This window comes from Papio anubis, chromosome 6 (assembly GCF_008728515.1).
Source record: "Papio anubis isolate 15944 chromosome 6, Panubis1.0, whole genome shotgun sequence".
NCBI lineage: Eukaryota > Metazoa > Chordata > Mammalia > Primates > Cercopithecidae > Papio > Papio anubis.
In genome coordinates, this window is record NC_044981.1 from 3,126,074 (window position 1) to 3,153,749 (window position 27,676).

At 47.9% G+C, this 27,676-nt stretch overlaps 1 protein-coding gene across 4 annotated transcripts in view; it reads right to left on the minus strand.

Moving 5' to 3' along the window:
- The window catches only part of SLC22A23 (solute carrier family 22 member 23), a 203,053-nt gene that overhangs the window by 31,011 nt on the left and 144,366 nt on the right, over window positions 1–27,676 (minus strand). For all 4 annotated transcript variants that reach the window (XM_031666869.1, XM_031666870.1, XM_031666871.1 and 1 more), the window contains one exon: window positions 24,254–24,422. In XM_031666869.1, coding sequence (XP_031522729.1) covers window positions 24,254–24,422 — 169 coding nt within the window. The remainder of the gene's footprint in view (window positions 1–24,253; window positions 24,423–27,676) is intronic.

Here is a 27,676-nt window from a genome sequence, read left to right on the forward strand (position 1 = left end):
ACAGAATCTGCTGGTGCCTTCATCCTGGACATCTCAGCCTCCAGAACTGTGGGCAATAAAGTTCTGTTGTTTATAAATCATCCAGGTTAAGGTATTTTGTTGAAGCAGCAGGAACAGACTGTGAGAAGTAGAAAATTTTTATTTCAAAGTCACATCATTACTGATATCTAATAACTACTGCCTCCTCCTTACCTATTTGAAAAAAGTCCAAATTTCTATTTGTTTGTGACTGCGTTTTACTTGATGAGGTGGTTCCCCCTGAATTCGGTGGTACCTTTGGGATGGTCTGATCTGAATGGTAACTCATTTGGGAGCTTCCTGAAGAGCTGAAAGCTGTCCTGCTGTGCAGGTGTGTGGAATGCAGGAGGGCCGTGTGGAATGGACAGAAGGTCTCCAGTCATCTCACAAGGAAGTCCCAAATGCATTTGCAGGCACTGATTTTTTTTTTTAAATACTCAAAGTTAATGTTTGTTTTACTGGCCTCTAGCTATAAAAATTAATTTTGAATAACATAATATAAGCAAATAGAAACCTCAGATACTTGACATTAATATTATATAGTATTCACATTTTGCTGTATTTTAAAAATCAGATCTTTTCTTTATAATAAAATAACCTAACACAACTGCCAATTCCCTGTAGTTTAAGTTCTGATCTATAGTATTTCCATCTTTCTGATGCATTCGGGTTTTGTATCTTTTTCTAATTTCTCAGGATAGACACAGAGGTCATTATTATTAATTTTTCTCATAAGCGTATTTAAGACTTCAAAATTCATCTAAGTATTATCATTTGCAATACATTTGTGATTTGATTCTAAATATTTTGTGATTTCTATGAGAATTTTTGCTTATCTAAGAAACAATATATGAATATATATAAATATGGTAATATGATAGCACAAGCGATTTTGCAGGCAGTCTCTGCAGTCTTGAAATATGGCCTACAACGTGGAAATTTGTGTCCTTTCAAAATAATTAAAATTTATATCAAATGCGTATGGAACTCCGTGGCAGGAAATGGATTTTGAGAATCGAGACCATAAATGAAGAACAAGGCCCAGATGACACAATAGAGGAGGAGCTGTAGCCCCACCTTCCAACCTCTAGGCCAGGACCCCCAAGGGCCACTGCCCAGGGCTGAGGGCACAGGTGGTGTGAATGAGCAGGGCAGAGCTTCCACAAGAGGACATAACTTTTTCATTGCCCCCGGCAATCTCAAGTCCTGTTCCTTGATATATCCTCAAGTGTTACCCACAGGGAGGGGAGAACCGTGGAGATGTGCTCACTACACACAATTTTGAAGCCAGGATAGGAGGTGACAGCTCAGGGAAGATCCAAAATGTGGCATATTTGAGTATGGACATTTGAGTGGTGCCATTTTGCCTTCCAGATAAAGCCCTTGTAAAATGAGTTGAAAGAATTCCTTCTGTTTCATTTTTTGGGGGAATAGTTTGAAAAGAGTTGGTATTAAAATTTTAAAGTTTCAGGAGAATTCAGCAGTGAAGCCCTCTGGTCCCGGACGTTTCTTTTTTGGAAGACTTTTTATGACTGATTCAATCTCATTACTTGTTATTGGTCTGTTCAGCCTTTCTATTTCTTCTTGGCTCAATCACGGAGGTTGTATGTGTCAGGAATTTATCCATTTCCTTTAGGTTTTTGAATTTATTGGCATGTAGGTATTCATAGTAGTCTCTGATGATTCTTTGTATTTCTGTGGTGTCTGTTGTGATGTCTTTTTTGTTTCTGATGTTATTTATTTGGGTCTTCTCTGTCTTTTTCTTAATCTACCTAATGGTTTATGCATTTTAAAAATCTTTTCAAGAAAACCAACTTTTTGTTTCATTGATCTTCTCTGTGGTTTTGTTAGTCTGAAGTTCATGTATGACTGCTCTGATCTTTATTATTTCTTTCCTTCTACTACTTTTGAGTTTGGCTTGTTTTTGCTTTTCTAGTACCTTGAAATACATTATTGGGTTGTTTATATGAAATCTCTCTAGTTTTTTGATGTAGGCATTTGTTGCCATAAACTTGCCTATTAATACTGCTTTTGTTGTGTCCCATAGGTTTTAATATATTGTGTTTCTATTTTCATTTCTATCAAGACATTTTTTAGTTTCCTTCTTAATTTCTTCCTTTGCCCATTGGTTGTTCATGAGTATGTTGTTCAATTTCCATGTATTTGTACAGTTTTGAATGTTCCTCTTGTTATCTGATTTCTAGTTTTAGTCCATTATGGTCACATAGGATAGTTGGTATGATTTTGATTTTTAAAAAGTTTTTGAGACTTGTTTTGTGTTCTACCGTACGGCTGATCCTGGAGAAACTAAAACCTTCTGCACAGCAAAGGAAACAATCAACAGACTGAAAACACAATCTACAGAATGAGAGGAAATCTTTGCAAACTATTCATCTGACAGGGGATTAACATCTAGAATATATGACGAACTCAAACACCTCAACAGCAAAAAACGAAACAACCTGATTTTAAAAATGGACAACAATCTGAATAGACATTTCTCAGAAGAAGACACAAATGGCCAACAAACATACATTTAAAAAAGCTCAACATCACTAATCATCAGGGGAATGCAAATCAAAACCACAATGAGGTATCGACTCACCCCAGTTAGGATGGCTATTATCAAAAAGACAAAAAAAAAAAAAAAAATGCTGGCAATGATGTGGAGAAAGGGAACTCTTATATGATGCTGGTGGGAATGTAAACTAGTACAGCCACTGTGGAGAACAGTACAGAGGTTCCTCAAAAAACTACAAACAACCACCTCATGATCCAGGAATCCCACTACAGGCATTTATCCAAAGGAACGGAAATCAGTCAAAAAGGCATCCGCACCCTGAGTTTATTGCAGCATTATTTGCAGTAGGTAAGATATGGAATCAACCTAGGTGTCTAACACAGATGACTGGAAAAAGAAAATGTGGTATATACACACAATGGAATACTATTCAGCTGTAAAAAAAAAAAGAATGAAATCCTGTCATTTGTGGCATCATGGATAGAACTAAAAGACATTATGTTAAGTGAAATAAGCCAGATACAGAAAATTACATGCTACATGTTCTCACTCATGTGGAAGCTCAAAAAAAGATGATCCCATGGAAGTGAAAAGTAGAACAGAGTATCCTAGGAAGGGTAGGGGGAAGACGAATAGGGAGTGATTGATTAAAGGATACAAAGTTACAAGAGATAGGAGGAATATGTTCTAGTGTTCTGTACCACTGTAGGATGACTATAGTTAATAACATATCATATAGTTTCAAATATGGAATGTTCCCAACACAAAGAAATGATAAACGTTTGAGAGAATGGACATGCTGCATGCTGTGATGTGACCACTATACATTTAACGTAGTGCAATATCACTATGTACCCTGTAAATATGTACAATTCTGATGTGTCAATTGAACAGATGCTGTTACAAAGATAAAGCCCTGCATTACGCATACCAGGCAGACATTGACGCCACTGGAATCCCATCAGTCCAGGCACTGAATCCCAGAGAGGATTCAATTCTGCTTGTTCCCCTTTCTTATCTGGGCCCACACAGCCCTTGCCCTTCAGGAGAAAAGTCTCTCCTTGTCTCAGACTTCAAAGCCACATGGGCAGACCAGAGCCTGAGGCAGGAGGGCGTGTGTGCAGCCCAGCGGTGCAAGGGCAGACAGGCCTCTGAGACTCTGCCTGCTCCTCAGTGGCCACTCCCTCGTCTTTGTCATCCTCCAACTGGGTCTAAAGACAACACACTTTGGATACCTAAAAACTGACAACAACAAACAAATGTCTTTATGAGAAGTGATGATGAGCAAGTCCCCTTTCTAGAGAGTCTCTGAGAATTGCAAAGCTCATAGAAAAGATTTCAAGGGTATTACTGTTTACAAAGGTGTGGTGTGACCTTAGGATTTAAGAAGTGGGTATGGGCCTCTTTGGGAGCCCAAGCTTTCAATGGGTCTCCAAATTGTTTTTATTCTTATACATACTGAGCATTGTCACTACAAATCCATTTCAGATGGATTGAGCGCGTTGGATGGAAGCCTGCATGGTATGGGTTATAGTGGGGGCCAGTCCTAGGCAGTTGGTCCAGGGGCTGGTCACGGGAGGCTCTGGAGAGACCGGGCTCTGCTTGGGCCGTCTTGGAAGATGAGCAGCTGCGGGGCAGGCCCTGCATCCCCTCGTACTGCTGGAGGTGTGTGGGGCAGGACCCAGAGGTAAGGCCCTGGGGGTGTGGGATGGTGTGTTTGTTGTGTTCAGAGAGCTGCAAGCTGATACACCCGAATGCTGGGAATGAGTTGAGAAGACACAAGGAGGAGAGGGATGCAGGGCCCAGGTAGTGGAAGATCCTAAGTGTTATGGGCTCTGAAGAGCAGCAGCCACGGGACTGGAGTGGACTGAAGTAAAAGACACAGCGCTCCCCAGGAGACTGGGGTGCGAGGCAAGGGACAGGCTCCCCTTAGCTACACGACTGTCTCCACTGGGAGGCAGCACTGCTCACCACCTTCCCCAAGGGGATTTACGACTAACAGGCACTGTTCCACCAGTTTCCCCTGTGTCTGATGCTTGCAAGTCCATTATATAGTGGCACTATAATTACTCCCATTTTACAGATGGCAAAATTCAGGCCAAGAGAGTTCAAGTACATTGCCCAGGATTACACAGCTATTCAATGGCAGAGCTGGGATGTGAACCCAGGCAGTCTGATGAGATAGCCCACACCCTTAACCTCTGTGGACAAAGCACAGCAGCAAACCTGTATTGCTTGGATGGCGCTCCGGTGACTGAAGTTGGGGAGTACCGGTCCAGAGACGCGTCCTCAGGCATTCTGGAATGCCACAAGCCCAAAGGGTATGTGTAGGGAATACTTAAGTTTTATGAGGCACTCCATGAATTTAAATTTGCTGCAAAATCATTAAGAATTCATTGGCCTGTCAGCCTCTGAGCAAGCCCAGAGATGGCTGTTTTAGTTTGGAATAATGTGCAGCGTGGCCATATTATGGGAACTTAATGAAATCTCTGCTGACAAGTACATAATGTAATAACTCCATGCAAATTAAAAAGCCAGCCAAGGGCTCAGGACCGGGGAGGAACAGAACTGAGCCTCAGAGAAATGGATCACTTTCAACAAAAAATCAGGAAGCACAGTGGGTAGCTGGAGCCACATCTGCCTGGTGCATCCTCACGTGTAGATGGCCAAAAAGCGACCTTGAGGATGACTTCTGCAACCATAAAACACAACCAGGCATTAAAACCACAGCAGCTTCCCTGGGAGAAAGCCTTGAAGTTGGCTCTCAGAGTGGCTGTGACCAGGATGGCAGTGTAAGAGGAGAGGTGCAAGCTGGAGGAGTCACACTATCTTAAATCTGTTTGTGTTGCTATCAAGGAACACTGGAGGCTCTGGAGGCTGTGTAATTTAGAAAGAAAAGAGGTTTATTTGGCTCACGGTTCTGCAGGCTGTACAGGAAGCATGGCACCAACATCTGCCCTGCTTCTGGTGAGGCCTCAGGAAGCTTTTACTCATGGTGGAGGGCAAGGGGAGCTGGCATGTCACAGGGTGAGAAAGGGGGTAAGAGAGGGGGGAGGTGATAGGCTCTTTCAAACAGCCACCCCTTGAATGGCCTAATAGAGAGAGCTCACTCACTACCGTGGGGAGGGCACCAAGCCCAAGGGATCCACCCCCGTGACCCAAATACCTCCCACCAGGCCCCACCTCCAACACTGGGGGTCAGATTTCAACATGTGATTTGGAAGGGACTCATGAACAAACTGTACCACCCAGGTAAGGGAAAAAGAATTTGGTTCATGCAGCAAAGGCCTTGCTTGAAACCACAGGTGTGGAACAGGAAGTTTCTAAAGCTGTAGGTATTTAAGTCTTTACTCTGTGGTGGTACTATCATTATCCCCATTTTGTAGATGGGAAAACTCAGGCAAAGAATGTTCAAATACATTGCCCAGGATTACACAGCAATTCAATGGCAGAGCTGGGATTTAAACCCAGACAGCCTGGCTGGAGAGACTGTCAGGCTGGGAAGACCCAGAGGAGCCCAGTCTTCACACCTAACAAGTGATCGCTCTAAGCTGGCTGGCTCACTGATCCCCAGCGCTTCTGTGGGAAGGATGTGGGCAGAACTAAAAGTCTCCACTCACCCTCCAAGCCCTAAACCCCATGTGGGGAGTGAGAAGCAGAGAAGTACAGAGAGTGGAGAGTATTTTCCTCTTTGCTTCTGAAGAGCCGTTCAGGACAAGGATGCTGTCTAGAGCAGAACGTTCAAGCGGAGGTCACCCAGGACCAGGAAGGAGCGGGCAGAGGCACTGCTGGGTTGTGCGTGTGTGCGGCCCCCCAGGGTAGAGAGAGGCAGATAGCTGCCTCCCCACTAAGCAGGCGTCAGCACCCCAGCGCGGTGTGGATACAGCAATGGAGGGGCACAAGGATTCCTCCTTTAGGGTAAGTAGGAGGCTTGCTAACTTGGAGGATCTCACAGCAAATGTTCACTGACAGGCCATGAACCTGCTGAGCGGACGGCATACAGCAGCGCTATGCCATGCACAGGTGCCATGCACAGACGGCATACAGCAGCGCTATGCCATGCACAGGGGGCACTTGGTTACTGATGAGCTGAGGGTAGGCACAAAGCCCGCGTTCTCAGCGGCACGCCCAGGCAGGTGTCCTCACTGGCTCCAGGTCTCAGTCATCTCGACGCTCGGACCTCCCGCATTCCAGCAGAACTCAGGGACGGTGGAGACGGCTCTTTCCTCCTGACGACACACCTAGTGGAGCTCTTGTCTAAAAGTCAGTGACAGATTGGACCCCAGCCCTTTCCAGAAACCCCTTCGGGATGGTTAGAAGGTCCACAATCTTCATTAATGATTCTGGAACCCCCAAAGCATTCTGGCCATAATACCTGAACTGGCCTGAACTCAATGCAGGCAGAACACAACTGGGATACCAGTGCCTTTAGCCTTCACTTGTCCCTCCTCACAGAGCCCTGCAGATGTTCCACTGCAGGACAGTTATATGCTGGATGACAGACTGAGGCCCAGGCCCTGCTGGTGTCCAACATGGACGTATCTCGGATCAGCGAGAGCTGTGCAGGAACCACACCACGGTGGGTGCTGAGCGCACCTGCTGAGACAGCCCCCTTCGCGACACTGTCCACAGCAGCTGGAAGCGGTGACCGTCTGTGAGTTACAGTGGAGGATGTCAGGGTTGAGTCTGGCTATGGAATTAATTAAGCAAATCACAGATAAACCCATTCTCTACTTAAAAACTAAAATATTACAGATTCCATCAATGGATGAATGGATAACAAAATGTGGTCCCCCTGTGCAATGGAGTATGATTTGGCCTTAAACAGAAGGGATCTGACACCTGCTATGGCCTGGGTGAACCTGGAGGACACCGTGCTCTGTGCAATAAGCCAGTTGCACAGGGAGGAACACCTTGACGTTCCACTCACATGAGGCACCGGAGGAGTCAAATTCATGGTAAGTAGAGTAGAGGCTGCCAGGACCTGGGATAGGGGAAGGGGGAGCTAGTGGTTAATGGGCAACCAGTTTCTGTTTGGGAACGAGAAAAAGTTCTAGAAATGGATAGTGGAGATGGTTGCACAACATTGTGAATGTGGTCACTGAGTTGTGGATGTGGTCACTGAGTTGTACACTTAAAAATGGTTTCAGTGGAAAAATTTATGCTATGTGTATTTTACCACAATTAAAGAAAATATTAGAAGACGAAAACACCCCCCATACCGCTCACCCCAATCCCAGTGCCCCTGCACTCACCCTCCCATCCTCCAGGGCTAAGCCCTCCCTGGCTGGGCACGTGTCCTTCCCAATCGTATTCAGGGCACTGACACGTGCCTGCATCTCCAGGTACCTCCTCCGCTATGACACGCTGACCCCACATCTCAGTGAAAAATGCCGGTCTCACTCCAAACATTCCCTTCCTTTTAGACTGGCACACATTTGACCACCTGGTGCTCAGAGACAGTTCCCCAGGTGTGCACAGTGGCTCGTCTCCTGAGGTCTTGAATAAAAGCACATTAATTCCTACTTGTGAGGAGAAGGCGCTAACTCAAGGCCGATCGAACCTCACAAAAACGTGAACCATGCCATTTTCCAAAATGTGCTTGGGACAGAAAATCTAACAAAAAACCACAGCATGGGCCAGGCGCGGTGGCTCACACCTGCAATCCCAGTACTTTGGGAGGCCAAGGCGGGTAGATCATGAGGTCAGGAGTTCGAGACCAGCCTGATCAACATGGTGAAACCCTGTCTCTACTAAAAATACAAAAATTAGCCGGGTATGGTGGCGCGGGCCTGTAATTCCAGCTACTCAGGAGGCTGAGGCAGGAGAATTGCTTGAACCCGGGAGGCAGAGGTTGTAGTGAGCCGAGATCATGCCACTGCACTCCAGCCTGGGTGACAGAGCGAGACTCTGTCTTAAAAAACAAACAAACAAACAAACAAAAAATCCCGAAAAAAACCCCCAAAAAACCAAAACCAAACCAAAACAAACAAAAAACCCCCAAAAAACCAAAAAACAAACAACCCCCCAAAAAGAACCCCAAAAAACCAAAACCAAACCAACCAAACAAAAAAACCCCAAAAAACCCAAAAACAAACAAAACAAAAAACAAAACAAAACAAAACCCACAGTGTGGATCGGCAGGTCCCTTATCCCATGGCTTCAATTAATCTAAAAAGAGCCAAGGGTTGGGCACTCTGGGAGGCCAAGGCGGGCGGATCACTTGAGGCCAGGAGTTCGAGACCAGCCTGTCCAACATGGCAAAACCCTATCTCTACTAAAAATACAAACATTAGCCAGGCATGGTGGCGGCCGCCTGTAATCCCAGCTACTCAGGAGGATGACAGGAGAATCGCTTGAACCCGGGAGGCAGAGATTGCAGTGGACCAAGGTCGTGCCACTGCACTCCAGCCTGGGCAACAGAGTGAGACCCTGTCTCAAAATGAAAATAAAAACAAACATGAAAAGAGCCAAGAATCCGAAATTAGGTAAAAGGGGTCTCTGATTGAATGCAGAGGTAACTCAGTCCACTCACTGAAAACACAGACTTGCTTCGCAGAGGCGCATCCAGGGTCTTCACTCAGACAACTGAATCCTAGCTGAGAAAGCCTCAGGCCACTCGCGCTGGGCAGAGGCCTCAGAGCAGGGTGGCACCTGACCGTAATAAGGACTGTGGGCTGACAGGCAGGTGGCAGGAGGCAGCGGGCCAGCTGCACACAGGCATTCCAGCCTCCTTGGGGGCACAGGAGCTTCACACACAGATGCTTCTGAAGGATTACACCACAGTCACACATTAGTACCTGCTGCCACAGGGATGGCTCTCCAATCGCTCAGCAGGGACAGGCAACGTTACAAAATGGAACTACAGTCAGAAGCGGTCTCCGGGTTGCACTTAACCCAGCCCCTCACTGCATGGCAGGTGACCTGGGCCTGGCCATGCTAATGCCCTGCCCAGGGCTTCATGAATGGCAGAGGCAGGCCTGGAACCTGGGGCTTAAGGCCCCTAGGCCGGTGGAGTTTTCGTATGTCACACCATGATTGCGGTATTGCTTCTACAGCAGGAAAAATGTATTCTACAAAGAGTCCCACCCAAATTAGCTATGCGGAAATGCTGGTTCTTAGAGATTTATATGGAAAATGTATTTCTGTGGAACTTTTCCCCAGTGGTATCATGTACACGATGTTACTGTATCAAGGCAGGAAAATTTCTCCATGTTTTCTTAATACCACCACATCGTCACTCCCCAAAGCTGAGTGTCGGCACGCAGTTCAAGTGGCACTGCCCTGTCTCTCCTCTGGCACCCGATGCACCACAGGGTAACTGATGATTTAACAGCGGCGTGTTGCTTGTGGTCCACATTCCCATCTCTGTCCTCTTTTCCGGAGTGGAGATGTGGCTAAGTCTCAAGCCCGTCTGATTTACATTTCATGGATCTGTTTTACATCTTAGTCCCTGTAACCTGAGTAATTGCTCAGTAGAATCTGTAATTAAAACTCAATACTGTGAAACCCTGTAAGGTTGATCATTTTTCCTTGACATCTAAAAATAAAATAAATTATTCCTCTATCCAGTTGGAGTCTCTGACATAGACAAGTATACTATGTTGGCTGCCTTCTTGCCAGTTCACTTAACACCCGCTCTGATGAAATGCCAGCTTGGCAATTATATGAGACGCACGTCTACCCTCTTTAACGTGCTGTACTAGCACATTTACTCACAAAGAAAATACAGGAAGGAAATAAGATGAACTGCCCATGCTTATTAAATTAATTTTACCCTCAAGTCATTCATTTGTTTTTCGAAATATTTAATTGTAGGGCGATACCTGTGCAGACAGGCGTGCCTTCCTGCCTGTGGTTCCACATGACGCCATTCATGGGCTAAACATGCACCGAGTACCATCCACCTGCTGTGGACGGGCTGGCCTGGAGATGAAATACACACAGTGTCTGGGCCCCAAGGAGCTCACTGTCTAGTTCGGGAAAAATGTGTAAATTAATAAATGCTTAATAAAGGAGGAACTTCTATCAAATAGGCTTTCCCATCACAGAGTGGGGGACACAGAGCAGGGACTGGGGGGAGGGAGGAGAATCTCAAAAGGCATCGTGGAGATAAGGTTTCCCTGAATGTGATGTGAGAAGGGCTGTAGGCTGCAGCGAGGGTGCTTCTGATCTAAAGGGGTGATTCTAGCCACTGATGCTCTGGGGTGTTGCCAAGTATCAGAGTATTATGAGATTCTGAAGAGGTTCTAAAAAAAATAATAAATTAAAGGCTAAAGTTGAATTAAGTACCAGTTTGGGGAGTATCTTTAGCTTCTTTTGCAAAAAATATAAGCTTCAAAACTTTCGCAAAAAATATAAGCTTGGATTCTGTACATAATCTTCCATGTGGATTTTTAAAACGTTAGTTCTGTTTGGTATTAAAACAGTAAGGTGGCTTTCATTAAACTTCAGAATTTAGAGAGAAGGGATGAGTATCATGAAATCGAACAAAGACTGGCTCTGAGGATAGTTAGAACCAAGGTTTTCCTAAGGCAAATGAATTCCTTGAAAATCTCTTGGGAGAAAAAGTGCATTCATAATTTAAATGACTATGCTGCTAATTCATCTGTTACAAAAGCTCACAACCTTGTGTCTCGTCTTTTGAAGTGATATACACTGAGGCTCCAAAATTCTGCTCTAGAAAAATTATGGTGGAAATCTCTTGGGAGCCCTGGGTTTGTGTGCCAATTTTGTAGCCCTGGGCAAGTCACCTTATTCCTTCGGGCCTCAGTTTCCCCACACCTGTAGACCGGGGTGTGGAACAGCATCAAGGTCTTGCCTGGCTTCAACACTCTCCATCTAGATTAAGGGCTAATGCTCACTGTCGCCTCCTTCTGGAAGGTGAAGAAGATGCTGCTCCTGACAACACACTGAATAAATGCGCTTATGCTGCTTCAGGTTTTTGCCAGACCAAATGAAGTCAGCGCCTAAAACGCCTTTGGAGTCAGATTTTTCATGATTAACCAACTCTGAATGGATAACAATTGGCATACATTTAAAATATCCCTTAATTCATATTAGAGGCAGATGAATACTTAGAGTCCAGTTACAGATTCATCTACAATCTATAACCTTCCATGTAGCTGGGTTAACCTTCTCCCTCTGTCTACACCTTTCACTTGTTTATCCATAGAAGCAATTATCAGGCTACAGAAAATATAAGGCACACAGAGCCTTCAAAACAGAATGTGGTAGGGGGATTACTTTGGCATTTTTGCGAATGATTTTTAAAAAGTCTGATGCTGTACAACAATGTGAGGAGGTAAGTGGGCAGAGGATTAAGGGGACTCGGTTGCTTCTGCTCCTAAGCAGAATTTTATCAACACCTCTCTGTTAGTGGCCTCACCTCCCAATGAAGCGAGTCACAACACCTTAGCCAGTTCTGATGGCTGAGTGAGGCTGTCCGGATGGCACTCAGGACTGCCACTCTTTAGTACTGGCCGTGTGGTCTGCCAGAGTCCCCAGGGTCAAGCAGATGGGCGGCTGGGTCCCCTTGCCCTCATTCCAGCCACCATGTGGACGTTTGCTAGACGCCAGCATGGCAACACCCTAGCAACGGACCCTGGACACCTGTCACCAGAGGCCCACCCACTTGGTCTCTGTCAGTTGCCAACAGCCCAGCCCCACCACCCCACAAAGTGCACGCATGTGCATCTCAAACTGGCCTGGAGAAACCCCAGCCTCCCGGTGGGAGCAGGGTGGTGAGATGTACTCTTGGGGCACATCCTAGCATGGGGGACAGGAAGGACGAAGGCTGGCACTGGGGATAGCCACACTGGCCTCCACAGCAGAAGCTCAGTGCTCACTTCCCCCTCCGCAGGAGTCTCTCCGCTTCTACTCGCAGGCATTTGTGTTGACGCAAGGGTTCCTACTGTCTTACACAATCTCTGTGGAGTGTTGCCTGAGGGCTCCCTAAAATTCCATGCCATCAGCAAATCCCAAAATACCCACTTACAGAAAGCATTTCAATCTCACTTTTAATTGCTCCATTTTTATGATTGAAATATAGGTTACCATTTTATTTCCACATCTGCCTTTTGTTAGTATTAACCAATCTTTCTCCCATTTAGATAGTTTGTAGGCAAAACAGATTTGACCAAGAATTTTTTTTAAATGTTTCCTATCGATCTCTCAAATTGATTATTGGATAACTTGTAAAAATAATTATTGCCTATTGATTCAAGCTCCTGGAGACTGCGTGGTTTTCGTGACTTACCGCTTCCAGTTTCCTTTGAAGAAAGCATTTTCCTGTGTGCTTAACTGTTGCTGTAACTGAATTCAGTTTCCCTCCTCTCATGCAGGGAACCCACAGCACTTATTTTATCTGTAATACAGTCTCTTTGTTTAAAGCTGAATTTTGCCCCCCTTTTGAAATAAAACTGTTTTTAGTAGAAGTTGTTGTGCCTGTCAAGTGTGTTTGGGCAAGAAAAAAAGGCTGACACCTGCTGGATTATGTCTTTATAAAAATTCTTGGCCGGGCGCGGTGGCTCACGCCTGTAATCCCAGCATTTTGGGAGGCCAACGTGGGCGGATCACCTGAGGCTGGGAGTTCGAGACCAGCCTGACAAACATGGAGAAACCCTGTCTCTGCTGAAACACCCGGCCTCCACAAAATTAGCCAGGCGTGGTGGTGCACGCCGGTAATCCCAGCTACGGGGGAGGCTGAGGCAGGAGAATTGCTTGAACCCAGGAGGTGGAGGTTGCCGTGAGCCGAGATTGTGCCATTGTACTCCAGCCTGGGTGACAAGAGCAGAACTCTGTCTCAAAAAAAAAATTCTTAAATGGTCTTTTAAAAGTCATTTCCATGATAACAAGAAGCAAAACTAATTGATCAGCTTAACCCATTTTTATGGAGCCCCTATTAGGGCAGGTACTGATACCCCAATAATTTTAAGAAATGTTTTTGTCAATGTTAAACAATGTACTTAAATAAGAAAGAGGGCACTGAGGATTCCTCCCAGGACAGAAGTGTAGCTCTGCCAAGTAAATGCTGCTCTCAGCAGCCCAGGGCCCTCCGCTTGCCGGCGTTCCGGGTCCCCAGGCCACAGCACCCCGGCTCAGCATGTGTGACTGGGCGGAGCAGCAGGTGGTGGTCCCTGTGGCTCTGGAGTCCACCTGCTGGAATTCAGACCCCAGCCCCACTTACTAGCCATGGGGCCTCAGCAACACCGCATCTCTCTGTGCCTCAGTTTCCTCATCTGCACTGGAGGCCGTCCCGGTCTCTACCTCAGAGGGTCTTCAGGAAGATTTAAGGAGCTAAGTTATGTAAAGTGCTTAGCAGAGTCTAAGAAACAAACCTCAAGAGATATTAAAAATCAGTATTATTCTGACCAAAATAATTTTAATGATATATAAAAGAGCCAAAAAATTAGGACTATTTACGTATTGGAATTGTGTGTGTGTTTTTTTAAAATGAGGCATTTATTTAACCTGAGGTCATTTAAATGTTTTATAATCGCTTTCTTCATGAAATTAACAAAATTAAAACTCCGTGTAGCATGTCCATTTTTTCCTAAGGGTTTCTGCACGGCCAGCCTCTGGAGCGTCTTCTCCCAGCCAGTGTCCTTTCCCGCAGCACCGTCTCACGGCCTCTGCACTAGGGTTTACCTCTTCATTTGGGGGATCGGTTCTGTTCCTTACTCTCCAACGTTATGCAGTGCAGCGTGACCCTTCTCTAATTTCCTCATTATTTCCCAGACTGCTTATTAGCTTCTTATCGCTTTCCCAGATGCTTTTGATGATCACGCTGATTGCCAGCAGCTCTTTCCTCTAATTCACCAGCTTCACACATTCGGCCCTTTGCGTTTCTATCTCCACGCATTTCATGCAAAACACACACGTTAGGTGGGCTCGAGGTGAGAATATTTTTCTACTAGGTGTGCACCTGATTACAAGTCTTGGGGGAAAGAGCAAGAAAACTGCACACATTCGCTTCCCGCGGGGTTGGAGGGATGGATTTGGGTGTGGAAAGCACTTTGCCAGCAAGATGCCCTGTCTGTGCCTGCGGGGAGGTCGGGGGAGCAGGCTGGGGAAACCTTCCCTGCTCGTGAACCTGGAACACTGCCGTGACTGAAGACTCCTCAACGGGCCTGCATGCGTGCGGATCCCCACAGTGCAGGGGAAATGCATAGAGCCAGCACCAAGCTTGTTTTACTTTCTTTCATCACTTCCAGGAATACTGATGACTTCTGCTGTCCAAGATGGTCAAGATATCTGCTTCCTTCATGGAATCGGACAGGACCATCAGATCCCACAGGCCCTTCGAGGATGGCATCTGTTTCATTTCACTACACAATCTCGAATCCTCTTTTATGTATGAAAAGTGTGTGTTCCACCGGGCGCGGTGGCTCACGCCTGTAATCCCAGCACTTTGGGAGGCTGAGACAGGCGGATCACGAGGTCAGGAGACGGAGACCATCCTGGTGAACACGGTGAAACACCGTCTCTACTAAAAATACAAAAAACTAGCCGGGCGTGGTGGCGGCGCCTGTGGTCCCAGCTACTCGGGAGGCTGAGGCAGGAGAATGGCGGGAACCCGGGAGGCGGAGCTTGCAGTGAGCTGAGATCCGGCCACCGCACTCCAGCCTGGGCGGCAGAGCGAGACTCCGTCTCAGAAAAAAAAAAAAAAAAAGAAAAGAAAAAAGAAAAGTGTGTTCCACGCAGTTGACTCATAGGATGTTCTTTTTTTTTTTGAGACGTTGTCTCGCTCTGTCGCCCAGGCTGGAGTGCAGTGGCCGGATCTCAGCTCACTGCAAGCTCCGCCTCCCGGGTTCCCGCCATTCTCCTGCCTCAGCCTCCCGAGTAGCTGGGACTACAGGCGCCGCCACCTCGCCCGGCTAGTTTTTTGTATTTTTAGTAGAGACGGGGTTTCACCGTGTTCGCCAGGATGGTCTCGGTCTCCTGACCTCGTGATCCGCCTGTCTCGGCCTCCCAAAGTGCTGGGATTACAGGCGTGAGCCGCCGTGCCCGGCACAGGATCTTCTTTTGCAACTTCTTATCATCCTTTTTCAAAATATGTTAAGTCTTCTGTGTGCTTCCCAAACAGCAGGGCTCAGCGGCGTCTCCGGAGCCCTTCTCAAAACACAGGCTGCCAGGCCCACTGCAGGCGTTTTTATTCAGCAGGCCTGGGGCTGGGGCTGGGCCTGAGATCTGTGTTTCTAGTAAGTTCCCAAGTGATGCTGATGCTGCTGGCCCAGGGACTGGACTTTGAGAACCACTGACATTTGAAAATCAGTTTTGAATGATTTTCCCACATTTGTGAGTGATTTGGTGAAGCTTTTTTCATTTCTTGGTTTCCCCACCTACAAATAGGAATAAATCTACCAATCTCTGGTTCCTTGGATCCAGGAAGAGCTAAGGAATCCATGAGTACTATGGTTAATATATTTTCACATGTAAGAAGCGTGCAACTGATCTGAAGAAAAGCATATTTCTAAAATGTGAAGACACACTCAATCAGCAAACATCACAGTGCATGTGTCTGCCACGAGGGAGGCGTAAGACGTCCAAGTGCAATGTTTTCTTTCTTTGCCCCCCTGTTCCATGAGGGTAGGACTGTCTGTCTTGCTTACGATGACACCTCCATCCCTGGAGAACACTGCTTTAAGCACTCACATGTTGGGCTGAGAGCCCTCACTGGGGAGCTTGTTGAATTAGCATCAATATTCTACACCTGCTCTTAGAGCAGACGAGCACATTGTTTTTTAAGAGATAGGCTCTTGTTCTGTCACCCGGGCTGCCTTGAAGTGTTGCAATCATAGTTCACTGCAGCCTTGAACTCCTGGGCTCAAGTGATCCTCTCACCTCAGCCTCCTGAGTAGCTGGGATATAGCTGCGTGCTCCCATGTATGGCTAATGTTTTAAATTTTTGGTAGAGATGGGGTCTCACTTTGTTGCCCAGGCTGGTCTCAAATTGCTGTGCTCAAGTGATCTTGCTGCCTCAGCCTCCCAAAGTGTTGGGTACAGCCATGAGCCACCATGCCCAGCTGCAAATTCTGCGTTATAAATGATAATGTGTACCCAGTACCCTTAATTTACCTGATGAGGAATGGTGAGGGCATGCACCAATGTTTTGGGAGAGTGGCACTCACATCTCCATTATCTCCAGAAGTCCTTACTTCCTGGGACTTCCTCCAAACCACTTTAGATAAACACCATGTGGGCAACCTCTCCAACAGCCTTCTCCTTCTCTTGTCATTCCTCAACAGTGAATTCCTGGGCAGGAATCCTGATGTCACCCTGTCCCACGTATTACCTTCCTGATCTTCCATGCCGCGGTTTCTAGGATGTTCTAATGTAACGTAGACCTGGACCTCCAAATACAAGACCAGGCTGTGTCTTGCACAAGGGCTCCCAGCTGAGGAAGGAGCTCTGTCATTAAGCCATGCGCCCAGTGCAGGCTGTAGCCACCTGGAAGGGGCACCTTTCCCCAGTGTGTACAATTTCAGAGCAGCTCTTGCACCCAGCTCCCTCTTCCGTTCTGGCACCTCCTGCCACCTGTCTTCCCAGCGCATCGAAGCGGAATTCCTCCTAGATGCTCCTAGATACTACTCCCTTCTTCTTGTGGTTTGGATCTTGCATCTTTCCCCCTAACCCCTCATTTGTTGGCTGTGACCCTGGAAAGATTTCATGTTTATTCTGGAAGAAGGATCAGTCAGGATGACTTCCTTCTAGATAAGCACTAAAACCCTGCTGCTCTTTACTGAGTGACAATAAATGCCTGAGCAAAATGACTAAGGATGCATTTCTCTTCAGGCATCTGCGTCCATCAGTGGAATGACCTAGCGCTTTGACAGGGTTTACTTTTGGGTGAAAAACACTCACAAGTGCTCTCTCTTCTGCTGCTCCTCCTTCACAACCGAGTGCTCAAAGTTGACTCTGCAAAGCACACGAGAGTACCAAGTGAGCGGACCCTCCCGTTCTCTGGCCACCAGCTGCTGCAGCTCTTTCTTCACCTAAAGCCCAGCCAGTCCTGCCACGGCCCAGAAGGCTCAACATATTATAAACATCCCCAGGCAGCTCGTGCAATGCCATCGCTCACCTATCTTGGCTCCACTTGCTGGGGCATAAATCATTCACGCGTCCCATCTTCCCCGCATCACCAGAGACTCCTCCTGTGCTCACTGCACCCCCGCCAAGTCCCTGCCCAGTCTCTGGGTGCATCATGCTGCTGCTGCCGCTGCCACCTCTTCCTGGCCAGCGTCTCCACCCTTGCGGTCACTTCATTCCAGAACTCTGGAACTCTGCAGCTGCCACATATTAACCAAGCCTTTGTATTTTCTGTATTTCCTAATGTTTTCACATCTGGAGCCTTGCTGATTCTAGAGAGGCTGCTCCTCCCAGGGTTCGCTAATTCCTAGACAGAGTAAAAGATTCACCTGCAAGTGTACTTTTCACACACAAACCAACCCATCCAGAGCCGATACCCCAACCACTTCCTGTGTCGGGCTCTCACACGTGGGCCACCATCCGCCTGCCTCAGTCACCCCGGGGCCAGCTTCCAGACACCTAAGGGCGGCCCTATGCCCACAAGCTGCAGAAATGATCAAACTACCAAAACTCAACCTGCACAGCCTGCCCCACCTGCTCCTCCTGCAGAAACCACAATAAAGGCTCTTGCCCACGTTTTCGCCTCCCGGTCTGCCTCCTGACCCACCCTGGTGCTTCCCAGGGGGCCCTGTGTGGCCCCACCTACCCCCTCCTCCTGGGAACTGAGAGTAACAAATGATCTTCCAATGGCAATTGTGTCCTGGCCTGCTGACCTCACTATACCTGGATCATAATCAAACTCACATCTTAACACGGGCTCGGCCTCAGTCAAGTCTCCTGGTCACCTCATCTTGTCACCCTCCATAGGAGGACGGCAGGACAGGGCTTGGGCCTCCAACCCTCCTGAGCTTCCATGTTTCTTAAAGCTCTGGCCTCCCCATCTCAGGAAACGGACCCAGTTGCCATCACTGCCTCCTCTCTCACCTTTAAGAGTCACCTCAGATCCATCAGCAAGTCTCACCCGGGCCACTCTCAAAGCATGTCTCGAATCAGCCCTCTGCAGGTGACACCCAGCCTTCCCCAGTGCAGGCACCGGGATGTCACACAGGCCAGTGTGTGTGCTGCCTCTGTCCTGGCCCTTGCCCGGCTCCACACCTTCTCCACAAAGCAGACAGATGGGTCCTCACAGAGCACAATCTGGGGCACAGGAGTCCCCTGCTCAAGACCCTCCAGTGCGTCTTTATGTCTTTGTAGAATAAGCCCGTGCTCCTCAGACCCCATAGGGCCTGACCCCACCTGCCTTTCCAAGTCACCTTCTGTGCCCTCTTGTCCACCATGCTCCAACCACGCTGGACTTCCTCTCTCGGATCCGGGAGAAGCCGAGCGGAAGCCAGCTTCTGCCTTGGCTGTTCCCCTTTGCCTAGAACACTTTTCCACCCAGAAGTTTGTTTGACTCCCTCTTTCCAAACATTCAGGCTTCAGCACAAACATCAGCCCCTCGGAGGGGTCTCTCCTGACCACCCTACTTGGTACGTAGCACTATTTAAAAGCATGTTCCTCACGTGTGTCTGGGTTCTTCAGGCTCCCGCCCGCCTCTGCCACGCAATGTGCTTTTCAGGCGATCAGAGGCTTGCTCTGGAGATGTAGCTAGAATACCTGGCACTGGCGACGGCATCGGCATGAGGCGGTGTGGCTGCTTAACAAATACCAGTTCCCTTCACTGCCCTTTCGGATTCCTCTATTTTCCACAGTTCCTGAGATGCACACTCCCCAGTCTATAGGTTTGGGCCCTCTTAGCAGATTCCCCGTGGATCTGTGACCTTTGCCTGTGAGCTCTTCTTTAACGAGAATTTTCTTCCTCTGAGTCCTGAATGCCTCTGTGGGAGGCTGTGTTTTGGACCCTGAGGGGTCCAATGCGCTTCACTGGTTCTTACACTGGTATCTCAGCCTCAGGGAGCAGCTGGAACTTGGAACACACAGCCCTGGGTGGTGCAGACTTCAAGGCTCCAATTTCTTCGGGGTGAATCTTTTTCTGCTCACGGTCCAAGGCAGTCCGCCAGCTCTGGGCTGAGTCCCTGTGGCAGGCAAAGATCTCCCAGTCCTGTGGCCATTGACAGTTTTGACTCCTGGCTTGACTGAAGGAGCTCAGTTCGAACTGCATCAGAGGCCTGGGAGCTCAGCTCTAGCCCCCGCGCAGGTGTTGAAAGCCAGGCTCCTCACACTTCTCTCTGGTTCAGACACGCCGGGAGCTGCCTCTGTGTCTGCTCCTGCTGGGACTCCCTCCTGGGTTTGACCCCTGGGAACTTCCCTTTCTTGCACTGGAGCTCAGCCTTGTACTTCTAAAAAATGCTGTATTTTGGCCGGGCGCGGTGGCTCAAGCCTGTAATCCCAGCACTTTGGGAGGCCAAGGCGGGTGGATCACGAGGTCAGGAGATCGAGACCATCCTGGCTAACATGGTGAAACCCCGTCTCTACTAAAAATACAAAAAACTAGCCGGGCGTGGTGGCGGCGCCTGTAGTCCCAGCTACTCGGGAGGCTGAGGCAGGAGAATGGCGTAAACCCGGGAGGCGGAGCTTGCAGTGAGCCGAGATCGCGCCACTGCACTCCAGCCTGGGTGACACAGCGCAAGACTCCGTCTCAAAAAAAAAAAAAAAAAAAAAAAAATGCTGTATTTTATCCAGCATTTATGTGTGTGTGTGGCGGGGTCTGTGTCTGTTCAGTCTACCAGCTCAACCAGAAGATCCCTTCTGGCCAGTCCCCATACGTTTGTCTTTACTACCCCTACCCCAAGAAGCCGCCCCTTGGGGATGGTGCCTCGTGCAGCTTGGTTTCTAGTCCTTGCTAATGTACGTGCTCCCCCGTACATTATCAGAGATACAGCACTCCAAAGCACCAAGCACGCTGCTGGGCACCCTGGTGCATGCAATAAATACTTGTTCATTAAAGGAAAGCAAGCAACCTTCAATATTTTGCTACTAACAGCTGGTCATGCTGGCTGGTGCTACAGCTCACCCCCTCTCCCCAGCGGGCCACTTCACATCCTGTCAAACAACAGAGCCCACTGCAGCAGATGGGAGGAAGATGATAAAAAAGGGTAGGCAATTATTGGCTTTAATAATTCTAGTGGAGCCTTTCAAGGCTGGTAAGCAAAGGCGGTTTACATTTCTCACCACCAATTTTTTAACCTGCTCCCATTACACCCAGACTTCTATATCTATTAAGAGGATGCAGTAATAATAATAGTAGTGACTAATATTTAATATTTATGAGTACTCATAGAGCAGACATGTACTAACCACCTTAATAGTAATATAAATATGAAAATAATTATGATTATCATGGCAGTTAACATACATATGGCACTAAGTGACAGGCACCGTTCTAAATGTCTCATACGTTAATTCACTGATTCCTTCCAACCCCATTATTGACCATGATGACTCACAGCTGGTGAAACTGAGGCACAGAGAGATTAAGTGACTTGCTCAGGGTCACACAGCTATTAAGTAGCAGAGGTCCAGGCTCCGTGTCCGAGCCTCCCTTCAGACTGCCCCTCCATGCATATCTTTTCCGTGCGTTATTTCAGTCTTCAAAATAACCCCATGAAATAAGAACTATTATGACCCGCTTTTTACAGACATGAGAAAATGCGGGCTCAGAGAGGTGTGAAGCAGGCTGGAGGCAGCACAGCCAGTCGCTGGGCCAGCTCTACCCAGACTGCAGAGTTGGAGCTGTGAGCGGGAGGCAGAGCACCTCAGGACCACCGTCCTCATGCACACACACGCACATACACGCACACGCATGCACACATGTTTACTTCTGCAAGTCCCCTGGATGTCTTTTCAAAAGCTATATAATTTGTTTTTAAAACTGTGTATTTCAAAGAATTTTTCTGAGGTTTTAGAGTATATTTAAATAAATGAATGCCTTACCTTGCCTATCACTAAACCTCAGTATGTTTCTAAAATGAAAAAAAACAAAAACCCGGCCCTTCTCACATGGGTCAGCCTGCATACCTGCATAACTGCATACCTGCATAACTGCATAACTGCATAACTGTAACTGCATAACCACACAACTGCACAACTGCATAACTGCATACCTGCATAACTGCATACCTGCATAACTGCATAACTGCATACCTGCATAACTGTGGCTGCTCTGGAAAGAACTTCTCTGCCACTTCTCCCTCGTCAGGTGTCCTCCTGCCTGCGACAGGTGGGAGCAGAGCCTGGGGTGAGGGAAACAACCCTGTCTGACCTCTGCTCTCAGGAGTATGAGTCACCAAGAGGCTGTGCCCTGTTCTCCTAGTCTAGGAGAGAACACTGGTGCAGGCCAGCAGCAGAGGAAGTGGCAGAGAGAATCTGCAGGGGTGGGGACGCAGGATGGAAGCTGAGGGAAGACAGGGGCCTGCCGGGTAGAGGGGGTGAGCTGTGGCACCAGCCTGTATGACCAGCTTTTGGTGGCAAAATATTGAGAGTTGCTTGTTTTCCTTTAACGAGCAAGTATTTATTGCGTGCACCAGGGTGCCCAGCAGCCTACGTGGTGCTTTGGAGTACTGTATCTCTGAAGAGCAAACAAGGAACAGGGGCCAGGCAGGGGAAGACAGAACCAGGTGTGGCAAGAGTCGGCCGCTTCAGGTCCAGGCTCTGACATGAGCCAGTGGGGGTCAGGGGACCGCAGTTCTGTCCTCTATAGGATGGGCTGCTGAGATATGAGGGTGGAACCATTTACTATTGCAAAGTGCTTGCCATCTGTACTGGTACAGTGGGAAGCACAGAGAAGCATTTGTTAGACAAATCAGCACCCTCGAACTCCGAAACAGCTACGCCCAGCAAAGGCTGTCACAAGGGAGGGAGCAGAAAGTCTTCCTTAGGAGATAAAAGGAAGAAAGCTGCCCACTTCATCCTTCTCCAGAGAAACTACCGCTCACTCTCTGCTCCTTAAGGCCCTGCTGGGGCAGGAGGGCTGTCCCGGAACACGCTGTGCTGTGGGAGGGGTTTGAACATCCCACTCTGGGACAAGAGCTGGAGGTAGCCCCAGCAGAGGAGCTCAGTTCTGGCAGCGGTGGCTGCTGAATGGCGTCTCCGGCAGGTGGCCTTTTTCCATCTGCTATTGCTGGCCCCCTGCTGCTGCCCAGGTCCTCATGACACAGTCGGCAAGAACCAGGCTCTTGGGAAACCACCCCTGCACCCTCGCGGGGCATCTACTACCCACCCCTGCACCCTCGCGGGGCATCTACTACCCACACCCGCACCCTCGCGGTGCATCTACCCACCCGCACCCTCGCGGGGCAGCTACTACCCACACCCGCACCCTTGCCGGGCATCCACTACCCACACCCGCACCCTCGCGGGGACACTACTACCCACACACGCACCCTCGCGGGGCATCTACTACCCACCCCCGCACCCTCGCGGGGCAGCTACTACCCACACCCGCACCCTCGCGGGGCATCTACTACCCACACCCGCACCCTCGCGGTGCATCTACTATCCACACCCGCACCCTCGCGGGGCATCTACTACCAGGGCAGGGGCGGGGAGGCAGTACCACTAAGCCAAAAGATAGGTGATTTCTTCCCTCCCAGGCACCTGAGCAAAGGAAGCTCAGCTCCCCTGAACCCTTAAAGCAAGGATAAGACTGACTGCATGGCCAGAAATTTGGTTTTCATTGTTGACTAAACAGTAGCAACACAGGGTCACATCCATAATCTACTTATAGGTAAGGTGAGAGTATCAGCATGGAGGGGGACGGGAAGGAAGTTTGGGAAAGGAAGAGAAACAGCATTTACAAAAGGGGAAAACAATCATTTTCAGGGTAAACATTGCTCTATCCATGGAGCAGTGGTTTTCAGTCTTGACTCAACATTAATTCCCTGGAGAGCTCTTTAAAAAACCCAGTTGCCCAGGTCAAACCCCCTTTACCAGTGTGTTTAGTGCCTTCCCCCCTGCCCCCTGCCCGGAAGCCAGCAACTCAAAAGACTTAACGTTACCCATAGATCAAAAAGGCATATTGGACTGATACTGAGCAGGGGTGGGCAAGCTATTTTTTTGTAAAGAACCAGATAGTAAATATTTTCAGCTTTATATAATACCATCCTGCTGCATCCACTCAACTCTGTGGATAGCCAGAAAGCCATAGGTAATACCTATGTAAACACACGAGCATGGCTGTGTTCCAATAAAACTTTATTTACAAAAACAGACAGTGGGCCCAATGTGACCCACAGGCTGAAGGTTGCCCACCCCTCACCTAGAAGAGATAGGGAGGCTTTTCTAAATCACTCCTTTAATATCTCCAATTTCCCCCTCCTAACACAAGACCCCCACCTCCCTGCAAATCCATTTATAAAAATTCATGTCAGAATAACCCTGTGGGGTGGGTAGCAAGTAGTTGTAAAGCCAGACTGGCCAGTGGATTTGCAGACTTTTGGAGCTGGGTGAAGGGCACGGGGGATTCATTCCACTCTTCTGTCTACTTTTGTGTATATTTGAACATTTTTCCAAGACAGAAAGTTCAAAAAATAACATTTTTTTTAAAAAGAGAGGAAAACCTTCTCAGACAGAACCACAAGCTGAAACTAGCGGGAAGTGTGGGGATCCTGTGTCCTGCCCCGGGCTGGGCCTTCAGGAAGCACGTGCAGACGCACCAGCCCAGCGCGCTGTGCAGAGGATACTCACGACCAGTAGAGCAGCATGAGCAGGAAGGGGCAGATGATGAGGGCCTGCAGCACCTGCCAGTCACGGCACAGGGCGGCTAGCCCGGGCATGAGGAACTGGCCCGCCATGGCCACGAAGCTCGCCACCATCGTAATCATGAACCGTTTTCCAGGGGGGCACAGCTCTATTCCTAGAACACAGAACCAATGAGAGAGAGATGAGTGCCCCGCTCGACAGCCCGAGGAGTCCTGGGTGCACCTGGGCCAGTGCACTGCTCAACCCACCGATGACTGAAATTGTTTTCATCTGCTGCCCACCACAAGTACCCTATGTGGTGTGCCAGTGTTTTATGGGCACATTGAGGCTCCAACTGGGAAGGGAATCGAGATGGTGGTTCAAGGCCACAGGGCTAGTCGACGACAAAGGGATGCTATAATTCAGAGGAGTTTAGCTCAGAAACCAGGAAACGGTGCTGCCTATGGGACAGATCACCCATTGTTCCCACTTCCTCTGCTCCCCAGACGTCACTGAGCTTGCTGTCCAGCACGTTCCCCCCTCATGCCCATCCTGTTGCCATTCCTTCCTGTCCATGATGCCGTATCAGGGGCCATCTCGACCTCTAGACAGGATACCAGGCATGTCCATATACTCACTCCCACCCACAGGCACCACCTGCCCCTTCTGCTTCTCACTCCAGGGCTCCTTGAGCAGTCCGAGCTCCAGGCAACCTACTCACACTGTGAGACGGAGGGAGACTGAGTTGAGTCCCAGTTTGTCTATTAAACAAGACAAAAACCAACAATAAAGCTGACTCAGATCATACAGCAATGACCCTACCACAAAGCCCCTTCTCCATGTGGGAGTTCTGTGGGCCACTGCAACACGGTTGAGTCGCGCATCCTTTCTCTGTCCCTATTGGACAACTTCCCCTGGGCAAGGCCCATGTCTAATTCATCTTTGTAGCTCCAAAACCAAAAACAGTATCTATTTTCTACAAATGCCCACTGAATAGAGGGGGACCATGGCCCCTCTTATTTGCAAGAATCTATTCTTTTACTTTGACCTTGAGTCAAAAAGATGATCAGAAAACTTTAATCTGTGGCACCCAAGTGACAACCAATACAGACCTCCTACATGAATCACCATAATGAAAGCCCTAGTAGAAAAAGCAGCTGAGTTTTATATATATATATGTGTGTGTGTATATATATATATGTGTGTGTGTGTGTATGTATATATATATTTCCCTACAAAGCATGTATGTTTATTTGCTATTCTCCTGCTATACGCAGTATTCTCTAAAGGTTTCTTGCTTGCTTGCTCGCTCTTTTAAACATAAGGTAAAAAGAAGAGGAAGGAGGAAGAGGGGAAAGAAGAAGAAGAAGGAGGAGGAGGAAGAAGACAGACTCTTCAGAGAGACCACTTTTATGCCTGTGTGTTGGAGGCTGTTCGGACGGTGGGCTTCATGGATCAGCTGTGACGGCTCATCTGCTGGCTGTCTAGAGACCACAGCAGAGGTAGGAGGTCAGAAGGCAATAAGGGAAGCAGACTAGAGAGAGAACAGATGAATTATGCTTGGCTACAAGGATATCACCAGCCCTAACAAGGAAAGGGTGCTATGCCCGCCAATTCCTACAGCAGCTCATCTGCTGGAAAAAAATACTAATGCCATCAGAATTTCCATTCCTGCTCAGCCACAAGCAAACAGATCATCATCATAGCTATCAGTGAACAAGAGAGAAACCAGATTTCACTGATGATTGCTTATAAAGAGGCTTCTACCATTTAATTAGGAAAACAAGATTAAATGGCTCATTCCTGGCCATTTGCTGCCATGCTGTTCCTTTTGGTACCATAGGTCAGGTTCACTTAAAAGATCACTACTTAGCAGGGTCCAGATCTGGCATTTCTGCTCTTACAAACAATAAAGAAAACAAGGTCTTTTAAGAAAAGACTAACAGTTGTAGGTCTTGTTTTCATTTATTAAGCACAAGCAGTAAATTGGCTGCTATGGAAACCAGAAATCTACATTAACCATGGTAAATTCAGTGTTGGAAGCTCGGCATGGGCTAGTATCAGATAAAGAAATTCAGCACTTGGCCTTCCAGGTAGCCTTTAAACAAAGTCAAAGAGATAATGTGGAAATAGCATGATGGTGTCATATCAATGGTTTACTGGTACAGCAGACATATATATATTGCTTGCTGTTTTTCTCTTCAATACCTCTCTTTAATTTAGTGACATGATACAATGAAAATATCTGCAACTACACTTCTTTTACCGGAGTCCCCCTTTGGGATGTCTAACCCCACATCCTAATCTACACTGATGTGATGTCACACAAGGGATCATGAGGCCACTTCCCAGACCAGGTTCTAGGTTTGCAGATGAGCAGGGAAAATGGTCCTTTGCTGGGCCAGTCTGGCTTCAGTCTCCCCTTGCTACAAGTGAATTGCTGTGGCCGGCATATCTCTTAGTGTGACTGTCAATATGACAATTATTAAATGGTCATAGTTTTTCTTCCAAAGGTTCTCTCAATCTTCTCCTATACGTAAGTGGTCGGTGTGGCCCCTAACTCTTTGCTGCCTAAACTGTAGTGTGTGAACCTGCTGTGTTGGTATCGCATGTGAGCTTGTTAGAAATGCAGCCTCTTAGGCTCCACCCAGACCCAGAGAATCAGCATCTGCATCTTAATGAGCTCCCCAGACAACTCCTTGAGAAGCACTGGCTCACTGTATTTCTCCCGAACTGTAAGCATGTGTTGCCTGGCAGACACATCTGGGGGAGCTGAAGAAGTGGAATAATTTTCTGACCTCTCCACTCCTTCTGTTTTTGCTAGGAATCCTAGCAGGGCCTTGACTTTATTTCCTCAGGTAGAAAAATGCAGGGCACTCCAGCAGACTTGGTATTTTAGCATTCCTGCCGAGGCGATGGGAAAACACAGTGGCTTGATGGAAGGACACAGGTGTGGCCATCTGCAGTTAACTACCTTTTTTGTCTTGCCTCTCCAGAAAATCTTTCCAAACTGCTTGAATCTAACTACATTCTGAAGGTGGCTATAAAGATGTTTTCGTAAAAGAAAGCAATGATTAAGAAACTGCAGGCACTTGAGGATTGCCATTAATCACAACTTTCTCTGGAAGATGACAAATCAGTTTTTTTTGGAAGTGGGAGAGGAAAGAACACATGAGGACATTTAAGCCTCGAGTCCCAGCATCGGTCAGGAGGGACGGGGACTGCAGGTAGATCGTTTTTGCTGGGCTCTGTAAGCAGAAGCATTTGGGGCAGCAGCTCCCACACTCTGAAGATGGTTCCGGCTCCCTGGCCAGGGCCACTGGCCTTGGGCTTGAAAGGCAGGGAATGATGTCCCCAATCCAACTGTCCCTTCAGGGCCTGGCTACTGTGGAGAGTAGATCACTCATGGACAGGCATCCACAGTGCCCG